The 12,426-nt window shown below is 50.3% G+C and overlaps 1 protein-coding gene across 4 annotated transcripts; it reads left to right on the plus strand.

Moving 5' to 3' along the window:
- The first annotated feature begins 3,928 nt into the window (after positions 1-3,928).
- LOC125513195 lies at positions 3,929-8,627 on the plus strand. Of its 4 annotated transcripts, XR_007285739.1 has the most exons (5): positions 3,931-4,671; positions 5,047-5,172; positions 6,299-6,476; positions 7,316-7,473; positions 8,303-8,627. XR_007285739.1 is itself a non-coding variant. In XM_048678227.1 (4 exons), the coding sequence occupies exons 1-4, from the start codon at positions 4,655-4,657 to the stop codon at positions 7,355-7,357; spliced, it is 360 nt and encodes a 119-aa protein (XP_048534184.1). In that variant the 5' UTR covers positions 3,929-4,654; the 3' UTR covers positions 7,358-8,627. The 4 variants fall into 4 exon arrangements, 3 of the variants coding, with proteins under 3 accessions (XP_048534184.1, XP_048534183.1, XP_048534185.1); XM_048678227.1 differs by having other exon boundaries at positions 3,929-4,671; positions 5,050-5,172; positions 7,316-8,627; XM_048678226.1 differs by having other exon boundaries at positions 3,930-4,671; positions 7,316-8,627.
- The last annotated feature ends 3,799 nt before the right edge of the window (positions 8,628-12,426 follow it).

Consider the following 12,426-nt stretch of genomic DNA (forward strand, 5'->3'; position numbering starts at 1 on the left):
TTCTATTTATTTTGCTCTGTTTTGATTTAGTAATAATACTAAACCATTTTTGTTGCTTCTGAAATTATTTGTGGATGCAATATGGACTAGCCCAAAGCCCCACAATATTTTTCAGAATGATGGGAGTTATAAAAGTATTTATAGGAATTTATAACCCCAAGTCAAATACAATATGAGTTAATTCAAAAATCCAAAAATGTCCTAGAAATATATTCATCATTTTTGGCAGAGGTTTCTACCCTAACCAAAAATCATGAACTTTTCTTGAGGCACTTTGGGTTCATTGAAAATGTTTTTAAGTTAAACCTAGTTGAGTTCTTTTGGTGCTAGGGATTGATCACCCCTATTTCAAATTTAGATAAAAATTTAAACATGATGCAACACCAGATGCTAGCACTAGGCATTACCAGAACTAGGGATGTGACACAGTGCCATCATCAGCATGGGGCCAGGACTCGGGAAGGCACCCGTGTGGTGGGACATAGATCTTTGTGAAGACATATTCAAGATCAGATCAGAAGACGACGATTCTCGGCAAGATCCTTGCCAAGGAAGGCCACCAGACGCCCGACAAGATCCTTGCCGGGGATGACAACACGCCACGGCGAGACCCTTGCCGGGCCAACCGGCAAGGCCCTTACCGAAGACGCCTGCAAGGCCACCGCCAAGCCCACGTCAACCAAGCTTCTACCATCGTTCACATGCAGCTGCCAGCCCAACCAGCTGGGCGGGCACCTGCGTGGCAACATGCAGCTCCCAGGCCAACTCATCAAGCGCCTGCATGGCGGCATGCAGATCTTCGTGAAGGCGCCACCACCATGCCAACTCAGCTACCTGCCTGCCTACATGGCACCGCACGCATCCCCGGTCGAGGCGCGTGTCGAAGCGAGGAGGAGCGGCGACGAACGGGACGGGCCTCACCCTCGTCCCCGATAAAGTAAGAGGACACCTAAGCGATGCATTAAATGCACCTTGTCCTGTAATACGAGGGATAACCTCATACCACTATAGACCTTTCCACCTCCTGTGTGCCACTGTGGCAACCCCTTTTTTCCTATAAAAGGAGGCCCGAGGCGACATGGAGGGGGATTCGGCTCTTTCGAACCACACACTGACCACAGCTAGTTCGAGAGCTCCAGAACTCTCAGAAATACACCCACCAAAGCAGGACTAGGGTTTTACGCATCCTCGCGGCCCGAACCCGGGTAAACGATCCTTGTGCTGTCTACTAGCCCTGCTCTCCTCGCAACCCTGCGCCCCGACAACCGTAGTAGGGCTTTTCGTGATCCCATAGGTGTCGTTCCACACCGACATCCTTGGCGCGCCAGGTAGGGGGCGCAATTGTGAGAATCTGGTCTAGTAGTTAGCCTAGCAGTTCTTCATCACCATGGCCCCTAAGAAGAAGATGGCCACGGCGGTTGATTCGTTGGGAGCCGAATGACCCGTGCTGGTGCGGACGAGCAGCGGACCGGTCGTAGACAGGACCCGAGCCGCGCCCCGCGAGCACCAGCATCGCCCAGGCAGTCGGAGCCTGGCGAGCGGCGTCGTTCGCGCGCCAGACGACCGGCTACACGTCGCCGGATCCAAGGATGGAGCTGGGCCCCCCGCAGGCGGCGCGGGGCCCTCCAGGGGCGTCGTTGTGCCGACTCTGGGTGTCGCGGCGATCTCTAGGACACCTACACCGGAGACCACCGCGCGTTCTTCCCATGGTGTGCGCGCCGAGCAGCGTCACCACGATGGTGACCCTGGGCACCGCCGTGGGAAGAGCCCTGTGCGTCATCGGCAAGATGAGGGGTTCAGCAGGCTCACCGAAGCACTGGCGAAAATGGCGCGCAGCCGCTGGGTCGTTACAGAGCTCCTTCTAACGTAGTTAGAAGTCGAAGCGCGCCGCGATCCACGCAGCTGTCGCCGCCGCCCATGCCAGCGGAAGCTTTGGCACACGCCCAGCTACTCCTCGACTTCCCTCCTGCTGCGAAGAAGCTCGACGAGTGGAGGGCCCCCATCCGGAGCCTCGTCGCCGTCGCAAATAAAGACGATCCGCGACCAGCGGGGCCCTTGGGCCGGCGCTCCACCGAGCCACTACATGCTGGCGCTGGGAGGACCGGGGGAGCTGCGGCCACGGTGCACTCTCCTCCTTCTCGCCGGCCGCCGCGGGCGTCGGCCCGTTGTGACGATGCTTGTGACAACATCTCCATAGCCTCGTCCGACCCGCGGACCCTCCGCGACCAGCGCCAGGTCCTTCGGGAGCGAGCTCACGAAGACGCTCGAACCACCGTCGAGCGCCGGTGCGGAACGCGCCGCCGGTCGGCCAAGTGGGCGGGACTCGCTATGGATGACCCGACACCGGGGGGCCCCGACGGCCTACCTTATGAGGTGGGCTGCCCGGCTTTTACCCGTGAGCTGAGGCAGTTCCAGTGGCCGTCCCACCGCACGTTCAAGCCCAACGTCGGCGAGAAGTACACTAGCAAGACCCATCCGTCCGAGTTCCTCAGCATCTACACCATCGCGATGCAGGCCGCTGGGGCTCGCGACGGCAAGGTGCTTGCCAACTATTTCCCGCTGGCGCTCAAGCCCAATGTGATGTCTTGGTTGACGCACTTGCCGGTGGATTCCATTTCTTCCTGGTCAGATCTGTGCCATGAGTTCGTTGGCGCCTTCACAGGAGGCCACCAAGCTCATGGCCAGGCCAGTGATCTGCATATCATTCCCCAGAAGGAAGGGGAGACCCTGCGCAAGTACATCCAGAGATTCAGCCGGGTGCAGTACAACATCCCTGACGTTCATCCCGGCGCTGTGATTAGCGCGTTCCACCAGAACGTACGTAATCGCAAGATGCGCGAGGAGCTGGCAATGACCAAGGTTAAAGATGTGGCCGAGCTCTATGTTCTGGCCGATAGGTGCGCCCGGGCTGAAGAAGGTAGGAAGTACCCCGGCGAAGACGTCGGCGCGGAAACCGACTCTACTGATGAAGACGCTGCCACCTCGACGAAGATGAGCCGGTGTCGCAACAGGAAACGCAAAGGCAAGGCCGTGCTTGCCGTTGAGGGATCTGGCGACACTGGTGCCGACAAGAAGGTCAAGGCAGACGCCCCTGGCAAGGAGATTGCCGGGTGCGCCGCCTGCCAGGCCCTGGCGCCTACCGACAAGCCAGGAAGCTCTGGCAAGCAATACTGCAAGATCCACCGCACCAAGGACCACGACCTCCAGAACTGCCGACAAGTCGAGCTGCTTGCTGAGAAGCAAAAGGCTGAGTATGAAAGGCGGGACAAGGAGAAGGACCAGGACGGTGCTGAGGGATCCGGCAAGAAGCGTGGCCGCCAAGGAGGCCGCCCGGGCAAGGACAACCAGCAAGAGAGGCCCGCCCGGGGCCGCGACAAGAAACAAGACGACGACGGTCACAGCGAGGACGACGAGTCTGGTGAGCAAGGGTTCCAGAAGGCTACGAAGGCCATGTGCGTCGATGGCGGCGCCTCGCTGCATACCTCTCACCGCCGGCTCAAGCAGTGGGCGCGTGAGATTACAGCAGCAGAGCCGTCGTTCGACGCTCAGAAGCCGCTAACGCCCCTCATCTTTGACGCCGAGGACCACCCTGACCGCACTACCGCGGTCAGGTGTTTGCCATTGTTGGTCACTACACCACATCACTTAATTGGGGGCAATCAACTGCCGGAAGAAATACCAGGTGAACGACAAACTATCTGCCAGGAATCTCATTACTGTCGGCAGTAATACTTAAGGGCGGGTGAACTGCCGGCAGAAGTTGAGCAACGCAGGCATATAAACTGCCGGCAACGATGTCCACATTTTAGGTCACCTTATCTGCCGGGAGAACTGAACCCCGACTTGTTATTTGCGGATACTGTGTGTGCCGAGACATTTCAGCCAAAAGATAAAAGAAATAGCCGCCGCACCTCACCCTCACCTCTTCTATTCCCCCAAGTCGCACCCCCAAATCAGGCAGCCTTACACCCCTGATCCCATCCGCTGCCGACCAACCTTCGCCGCTCCTGACCTCAGCGGCAGTCGATAACCCTCCACCGTCCCCGACCCTAGCCTCACTCTTCGCCGTCCCTGACCTCTACCGCACCCGGCTTCCTTCCCGACCACCTTGGCGGGCTAGGGTTTGACACCGCCGGCCCTCCTGGTCGTCCTCCGGTTGGTCGCTAGAGGAAACGGCTTCCACCCTCCTTCCAAAGCCTGTGAGCACGGATGTGGCTCCTCCCACCATTCCTTCCCCTCTCCTGCTTGGAGCCGCCTGTGACAACGGATCTGGCTCTCCTCCACCAGCGGCGGATGGGATGGCGCGGATCCACCTCTTCTCCACAAGCATCGGCTGAGACGACGTGGATTCGCATCTCCCCCTCCCTCCTTGCCATGGCCGCCTTTATCCGTTGCGCCCCCGCCTTGCAGCTCCGCTTCTGGACGGAGATTTGGAGGAGTACCCGCCGCTCACGGTGGCTTCAAGCCTTGTTCCCAACTGGCCCTAGAGGCACACTGTTATGGCTCATTTATATACGGGGGTAGGGGGGCTTCAAGCCTTGTTCCCAACCCGCCGCTCACGGTGGCTTCAAGCCTTCTTCACTAAGGGTGCAAGCTCGACTGATTCAACGGTCTGCCTTGGTGTGATGGCTCCCCGTCAACAATCAGGTTGACGATGGCCTATGCTAGCTTGTAAGCCCTTATTCTTGTCCACCTAATTGATGGGGCTCTCTTCATTCAATGAATTATCTTGATCTCGTAACTATTTTCAATCTAATGATAAGATCCGATTTATGCAAATCTTCTATACATTGTTTAGGTAGCAGGTATCGTCTTATTGGTTTAGAATAGCGGTTCTATTCCTGGGGAAAAAAAGTATTGCTTGAATTTTATCTTGATCATCAGACCATATTCATGAATTACTAGATGTTTCATGTGAGTTGTCTGGGGTCCGAAGTCCCTTTGTTCACATAGTACATTTTTGTTTCTGTATGTGGATATTTATTTATTCTATGAACATAAGTGTTGCAAACTTCTGTGAAGTCTGATAAAACTAGAACAATGCAGCAGTTTCTTACCCTGTTCCAGTCTGCTGGAAGTGTCTCTGCTGCCTCCCCAAGATGCTGGAAGGTCACCTCCATCGATGCTCTCTCCGCCGCTTCCACAAGCCGCCAGACTGTACAGTTCTGCAAGGTACAAGTTGCTCCTCCCGTGCTCCCTCCGCTGCCTGTGTTTGCTATGATATATTGCTGCTAATGCTGCTCTTTCTCCTCTCCTATGATTTTATGTCCCTAATCTACATGCCATGTCAAGCTGCATCCTCTTCTTTCTTAGCTGCAAGTGCTCAATGCACCAGGATATACTCCCTTTGTTTCTAAATATAAGATGTTTTGGAAGTTTAAATTAGACTGCCAAAACGTCTTATATTTAGGAACGGGTGTAGTATATAAAAATCTACCTCTTACTAAGCTCTTGTTGTATATTGGGAAGAGAAATATGCTTTGAATCATCTCCACGAGGATGTAGAATTACATTTATGGAAGGTTCATATTCAATTTACTAAAAACATGAAGCAATGATCTCCTTTTAAATATGTTTGACTAGTAAATGGTATTTCTGTGTAGCAGCTGTGTGCGCAAGAAAGATAATACAAGATATCACCCACTTTCATGACTTGGCTCAATAAAGTGACATTAGTGAAAAGTAAAAACTGACAACTATACTTACTGGTAGACTGGTACCTAGAGCAAGTATAGGGTCTTGTAGACTGGTGCAAGAAGAAATTAAAACCAGTCCAAACAGGTCCTTTATGGTTTTTTGTTGGATGTCTGCATTCTAGATAAACATGACCTTGAAGTTAATTGTCCTCCATCTTGCTGTGATGTTCAAATTTCTCTGTTTTATTTCGAATATTCTATTTTTCCTGTCGTAATGATAGTCATGTGGTAAGTGGCAGTACTATGTCAGAGTGATGTTGCTCTGCTTTGTACCAACTTAGAATTCATGTTTTAGACTAACCTCAAATTTCAGCTCGGCATTATAACTTAGGTCTTGAAAGGTTTGACACAATCTTGAAGGTGTTGGAGGTTGGGCAAGATCTGCAAGGCGACCATACTAGTTTTTTATGCTAATTTTGGTAGTAGCTTCTCTGTTTGTGTTCTGCAAAATCCGACGGAAAAAACAAGTGCTATGTTTTTATAATATAGATGATGATATTCAGCAACTAAAGTTTGTGCCTTTCTTTCCAGTTTTCAGTTACATGCTTATCTGCATGACACCTAACGTGTCAATCCTAATGTGCCACGAATTCTCGTTTCAGGAAAAAGAATGGAAAAGGAATAGAAGAAGACAATGCTGAAGCACAAGAGCAAGAGAGGCTAGCTATACTTAAAGCAAGGAATAGTGATGATTTTGAACGATTTAGGTCCTTTACATTCTCAAATCTAAAAGAAGATTTTGGAGGACGAGCCAGTCAGCGACAAAATAAAAGAAAGAAGGTGATTTCTTTGGTTACTGCATCTATTGTACAATTGCATCTATCATAAAACTTCATCTTGTTACATGCTTTGCGCATCTCACTTTGTCATGCACATTAATTCATGCTTTGCAGAGTTCACTTTGTCATGCATATTAATTCATGCTTTTTGCAGTTCACTTTGTCATGCACATATTAGGTGCATGTTGATGTTAAGTTTGCACATCATCTTGTTGCTTATTTGTAGAGCAATGTAGAAAATCCTACTGTTAAAGTAACTCATCTTAGGTCCTAAATAAATAGTGATACTCCGTGAGCAGCATAGATGAGATCAGTGGCGAATCCAGGAAGACAATGAAGGGTGGGCTCAAACTTAACAACGAGAAACTAAGCATCATTTTAATTAAAGAGAAAAGGGCATTATCTCCTAATTTTTTTATCCAAATAAGCTAATATTTGCCAGAATGCTACTGAAAATATATGTCTTATTACTGTCATCTTATGGTTTTCTGAAAATATCAAATTTTGAACGGAAATTTATATCTATCTAGCTAAATAGTCATTATCTCCAGTCCTTTCGCTCCAAACAAGCTGAAACTTTCTTAGATTACTACTAGAAACATGTAGTATTTGATAGATTTAAAAAATCAAAATTTTCACCAAAATATGAATTAGTTAGCAAAATATAGCCATTATTACTTAATCCTTTTTCTTCAAATAAGCTCAAAATTAGCCAGATTACTATTGGAAACATGTAGTATTTACTATAGTTGTTCTGAAGTTTTTAAAAAATAGAAAATTTGATTATATATTTCATATTTTCCTACTTAAACAGACAAATATTGATATTCTTTTTTACAGCAAACAAATATTGATATACTTGTCTTGAGCCGTGGAGCGTGAGGGTCCGTCATCTCGCTATGTCCATACTCGATATCCTGTGTGCTACTTGCGTGTGGGCTGTTGGAGTGTTGGTGCTGTTCGGCAGAGAATAAGATATTGGGTTGCTGAGCTGCGACGTGAGTACTAATTTTTTAAATATTTTTGGAGGGTAGTCTAGAGCGTGTTGAAGCCCCCCTACTAGACTCGCCACTGGATGAGATACTTCTATTCTTGTCAGCCTGCCTGAATGCACGAGAGCCTAGCTGTTGCTCAAAGACCGAATGCACAACCCACTGCAGCTCAGTCTATGAGAACAGCAGACCAGCAAGCCTGAGATGATGTGTTTCCAAAATAACTAAGTGTTGACTAATGCCTTAGTACTACCATGATTCAAATTTTGAGTTTTTTTCCTGTGTTTTTCTTTAAGCTGGTCCGCCCAACTATTTTGTTGTAGCTCGGCCACTGATCCAAATTAAATTCCATCCCATTCAAATCCTATAGCAATTTCTTTGTAGGATAGTTCTCTATCATTTAAATCCTATGTCACTCGTAAGAATAAATAAGCTTTATACTAGTATGTTGTAACTTGGCATCCAATCAATGTATATTACCCAAAGATAATAATATCTTTCTGTGAACACTAGACACAAATCTGAGCAGTATATACTCCATTTGCAAATCAATTCCATATCCCTAATCATAGTTTTCACTAGTACGGAGTAATTTGTAACTTTGCATTCGAACCAAGCAGTATATACTCCTTTTGGGAAGTTTTTGTATGCGTAGTTCAAATAATTCCCTGCTTGATCTAATTATGTAATATTGCTTGCTGCGATGATGAAGTGCTGCACATTCAGAAGAGTTTTATTTATGCGGATCAGTTAAACTGCAGCATGTCAAAATCTTTAATGTGTTAATTGAAAATCTGAAGCAAGAGATCCATTTTGAGTTTTTGATTTGGTGCAGGTTTCTCAAAGATTGACAAGTTAATGGAGGTTTGGGAGATCTACAGGTTGACGAAGATTATGAACGCCTACAATTAAGTCAGTGTAGTGACAATGGTGCCTTGTTTGTTGAACCTGGAGACTTGCTCTGCTCATTTTGGTGGTTGTTAAGTCAATGTATGCTCATGTTGGTTGTGTGGTGCATCAAGAAATAAATGTGTTTCTCCTTTTTTGGCACAACTTCAGCTTGGTTGTGTGGCACATCTAAAAACAAATATAAGCACTTCTTTTGTGGCACAACGTCTTTGTATATGATTGCTATGATTATTGAATGAAGTTCAATACTTTTGACGAGGACTTTATGTAACTTCAATTGAGATGTATATATAAATTGCATGATACGTCCTGATTGCTTGAACATAGCGAATGGATGCTAAACTGGGAGATATGTTTCCCTTTGCTAGTGAAACTAACATGATGGCATATTAATTGGCCGGCAAACAAGCTTCTGCAGGCAGTTCCACTGCCGATATTTGTAGTCTCTCGTGCCTTGACCAATCTGCCGAGAGAATATTAACTGTTGGGAAATACAAGTGCCAGGGCAGAAAAAATGCCGGGAATAGTTTATCTGCCAGGACAAGTAATCCCCGGCAGCCGTTCTCGTGGCATTTCTATCTGCCGGAAGAAATGCTATCCCGGCAGTTTCTCTGCCCTTTAAAGGGCTTTCTCCCGATAGATTACATGCTGTTGCATTGGTGTTGTGGTGTAGTGGGTCTCGCCAACAATACGTAACCTCAAGGTGAACAAGATGTTGGTTGACGACGGGGCCGGCCTGAACCTGATCTCGCCTGCCGTGATCAAAAGGTTGCAAATCCCTGATGGAGACCTCGAGGAAAAGGGCACGTTTCAAGGGGTCAATCCGAGGAGGAGCCAGCCGAAGGGAAAGGTCACACTGCCCGTGACATTTGGAGGAGAGTTGAACTACAGGACGGAGAGGATTGTCTTCGACGTGGCCGAGATCCCCTTGCCCTACAACGGGATCCTCGGCCGCCCGACATTGGCCAAGTTCATGGCGGCGTCACACTACGCCTACAACATGCTGAAGATGCTCGGGCCGTTGACCATCATCTCCGTCCCCTTCGACAAGAAGGACGCGCTGATCTACGCCGACCAACTCTACCGGGAAGCAGTTGCAGCAGCTGCCGTCAAGGCACCTGCTCCTGTCGCTAACGGCCCGGGAGGGAAAAAGGAGCCCGGCAAGACCTCTCGCACCCACTCCGGCAAGTGCACCTCCTCGGACTGTTGTGCTACCGTTGAGGACGTGCCAAAGAGCTCTACCGACAAAAGCAAGAGATCCAGAGCTGAGCCGCCGCAGACCAAGAAGGTGCCCGTCAGGAGGATGGCACGGGAGGAGCCTTCATCATAGGCTCCACCCTCGACACCAAATAGGAAGGCGTGCTCGTTACCTTCCTGCGGGCAAATGTCGACGTGTTTGCATGGCAAGCGTCCAACATCCCCGGTGTCCCCAGGGAGGTGATTGAGCACCACCTAGCTGTCTGCCCCCATGCGCGGCCCGTCAAGCAGAAGGTCGGAAAGCAGGCTCTAGAGAGGCAGGAGTTCATCACAGAGGAGATCAGGAAGTTGGAAGCGGCAGGTTTGGTGAGAGGGGTGCTCCACTCGACGTGGTTGGCCAATCCAGTAGTGGTGCGCAAGGCGAATGGGAAGTGGAGGCTGTGTATTGATTACACAGATATTAACAAGGCTTGCCCTAAGGACCCCTACCCGTTGCCGCGCATCGACCAGATTGTTGACTCCACGGCCGGGTGTGATCTGTTATCATTCCTGGACGCCTACTCAGGTTACCACCAAATCTTCATGACAAGAGAGGACGAAGAGAAGACGACATTCATCACCCCATGTGGTACGTATTGATTTTTACGGATGCCTTTCGGGTTGAAGAGTGCAGGCTCAACGTTTGCAAGAGCAGTCCAAATTGGTTTTGAACCTCAGCTCGATAGAAATATGGAGGCCTACATGGATGACATAGTGATCAAAACCAAGGACGGGCCAACTCTTGTGCAAGATCTGGAAGGCGCGGCCCCCGGCGGAGTCCGGTGCCACCAAAGCAATGCCCGCGCAGTCGAGTGAAGTGGTCCCAAAGAAGAAGATGATGCAGCACCCGGTTTACTTTGTCAGCTCCCTCTTGCAGGGGGCTAGGTCGAGGTATTCCGGCGTGCAAAAATTGCTCTTCGGCCTCCTTATGGCCCCGAGGAAGCCACATCACTACTTCCAAGCCCACGATATCACTGTCGTCCCCCGCCTCCCGTTGCAATGGATACTGCACAACCCGGACGCAACCGGAAGGATTGTGGAATGGGCCTTGGAGCTGTCAAGTTTCGGTTTGAAGTATGAAAGTACCTCGACAATTCAGAGCAGAGTCTTGGCGAAATTCATCGCAGAATGGACCTCGACGCCCGATGAAGAAGTCCAGGAGACCACTCTCCCCGGCAAGGAAGCAGACCGCGACTGGATCATGTACTTTGATGGGGCTTTCTCGCTGCAAGGCGCCGGTGCCGGTGTGCTACTCGTCGCACCCACCGGAGAACACCTCAAGTACGTGATCGAGATGCACTTCCCCAGGGAGATGTCCACCAACAACACTGCTGAGTACGAGGGATTGCTTGCCGGTCTCAGGATCGCGGCAGACCTCGGGGTTAAGAAGCTCATCGTCAGGGGTGACTCACAGCTCATTGTTAGGCAGATCAACAAGGATTATCAGAGCCCATTGATGCAAGCCTACGTAGATGAGGTGAGGAAGCTGGAGGAACGCTTTGACGGTATCCAGGCGGAGCACGTCCCCCGAGCGGAGAACGACATCGCTGATTACCTGTCAAAGCGTGCCGCATTCAAGCTACCTGTGGAACCAGGTACCTTTTTGCTCCGGTTGACTCAACCATCTGTCGGACCATCAGCGGGGCAGAACAAGCAGAGGAAATAAGGCCCCGGCAAATACTTTCCTACCGATCCCCCTGGGGCTGTCGGCAAGGGTGCTGCCGCGGATGCTGAGCCTGCCAAGAGCGACTGGCTCCGACAGGGCGTCAAGCCCTGGCCGTAGAGACAGCCGCTCTCATGGCGGAAGAAATGCCTTTGGTCCTTGCCGTCAAGCCCCAGGCTCCGGCATGGGCACAACATACCGTCCACTTCCTCCAAACAGGGGAGCTTCATGAGGAGCATGAAGAAGCAGAGAAAGTAGCCCGTCGGTCCGCCCTGTACCAGTTCGTCGATGACGTCCTATACCAGAGGAGGCCAAACGGTGTGAAACTCAAGTGCATCCCCTGGGAGGAAGGACTGGAGATGTTGGCACAGATACATGGAGGCATATGTGGATCCCACATAGGGTCAAGGGCCCTTGCCGGGAAGGCATTCCGGCAAGGTTTCTTTTGGCCCACCGCCCTCCAGGATGCGACGACACTAGTAACCAAGTGTGAAGCGTGCCAGCTCCATTCAAAGAAGCTTCATCAGGCGGCTCAAGCCCTTCAAACAATCCCTCTCTCCTGGCCATTCTCGGTCTGGGGGCTCGATATACTGGGCCCTTTCCCCTGCACTATCGGGGGCTTTGAGTACTTGTACATTGCAATTTACAAGTTCATGAAGTGGCCGGAAGTGGGAGCAGTGAGGAAGGTGACTGCTCAGTCAGCCGTCAAGTTCTTTAAAGGACTGGTCTGCCATTTTGGTGTGCCAAACAGAGTCATCACCGAAAACGGCACGCATTTTAAAAGCCACACCTTCATGCAGTACATCCAAGACCTCGGCAGCAAGGTTTGTTTTGCTTCCGTGGCACATCCACGGAGCAACGGCCAAGCGGAGAGGGCGAATGCTGAAGTGTTGCGAGGCCTGAGAACGAAGACCTTTGACAAGCAGCACAAGAGTGGAAGGCGCTGGATTGATGAGTTGCCGGCGGTTCTTTGGTCGATCAGAACGACGCCAAATCGAGCCACTGGCCAGACACCTTTTGCCCTGGTATTTGGGGCAGAAGCAGTTCTCCCCACAGAACTCATATACGGGTCACCTCGAGTACCCGCTTATGATGAGCTTGAGCAAGAGCTGTTGCGCCAAGATGACGCGACACTCCTTGAGGAAGATCGT

Source organism: Triticum urartu, chromosome 6, assembly GCF_003073215.2.
Source record: "Triticum urartu cultivar G1812 chromosome 6, Tu2.1, whole genome shotgun sequence".
Taxonomy (NCBI): Eukaryota; Viridiplantae; Streptophyta; class Magnoliopsida; order Poales; family Poaceae; genus Triticum; species Triticum urartu.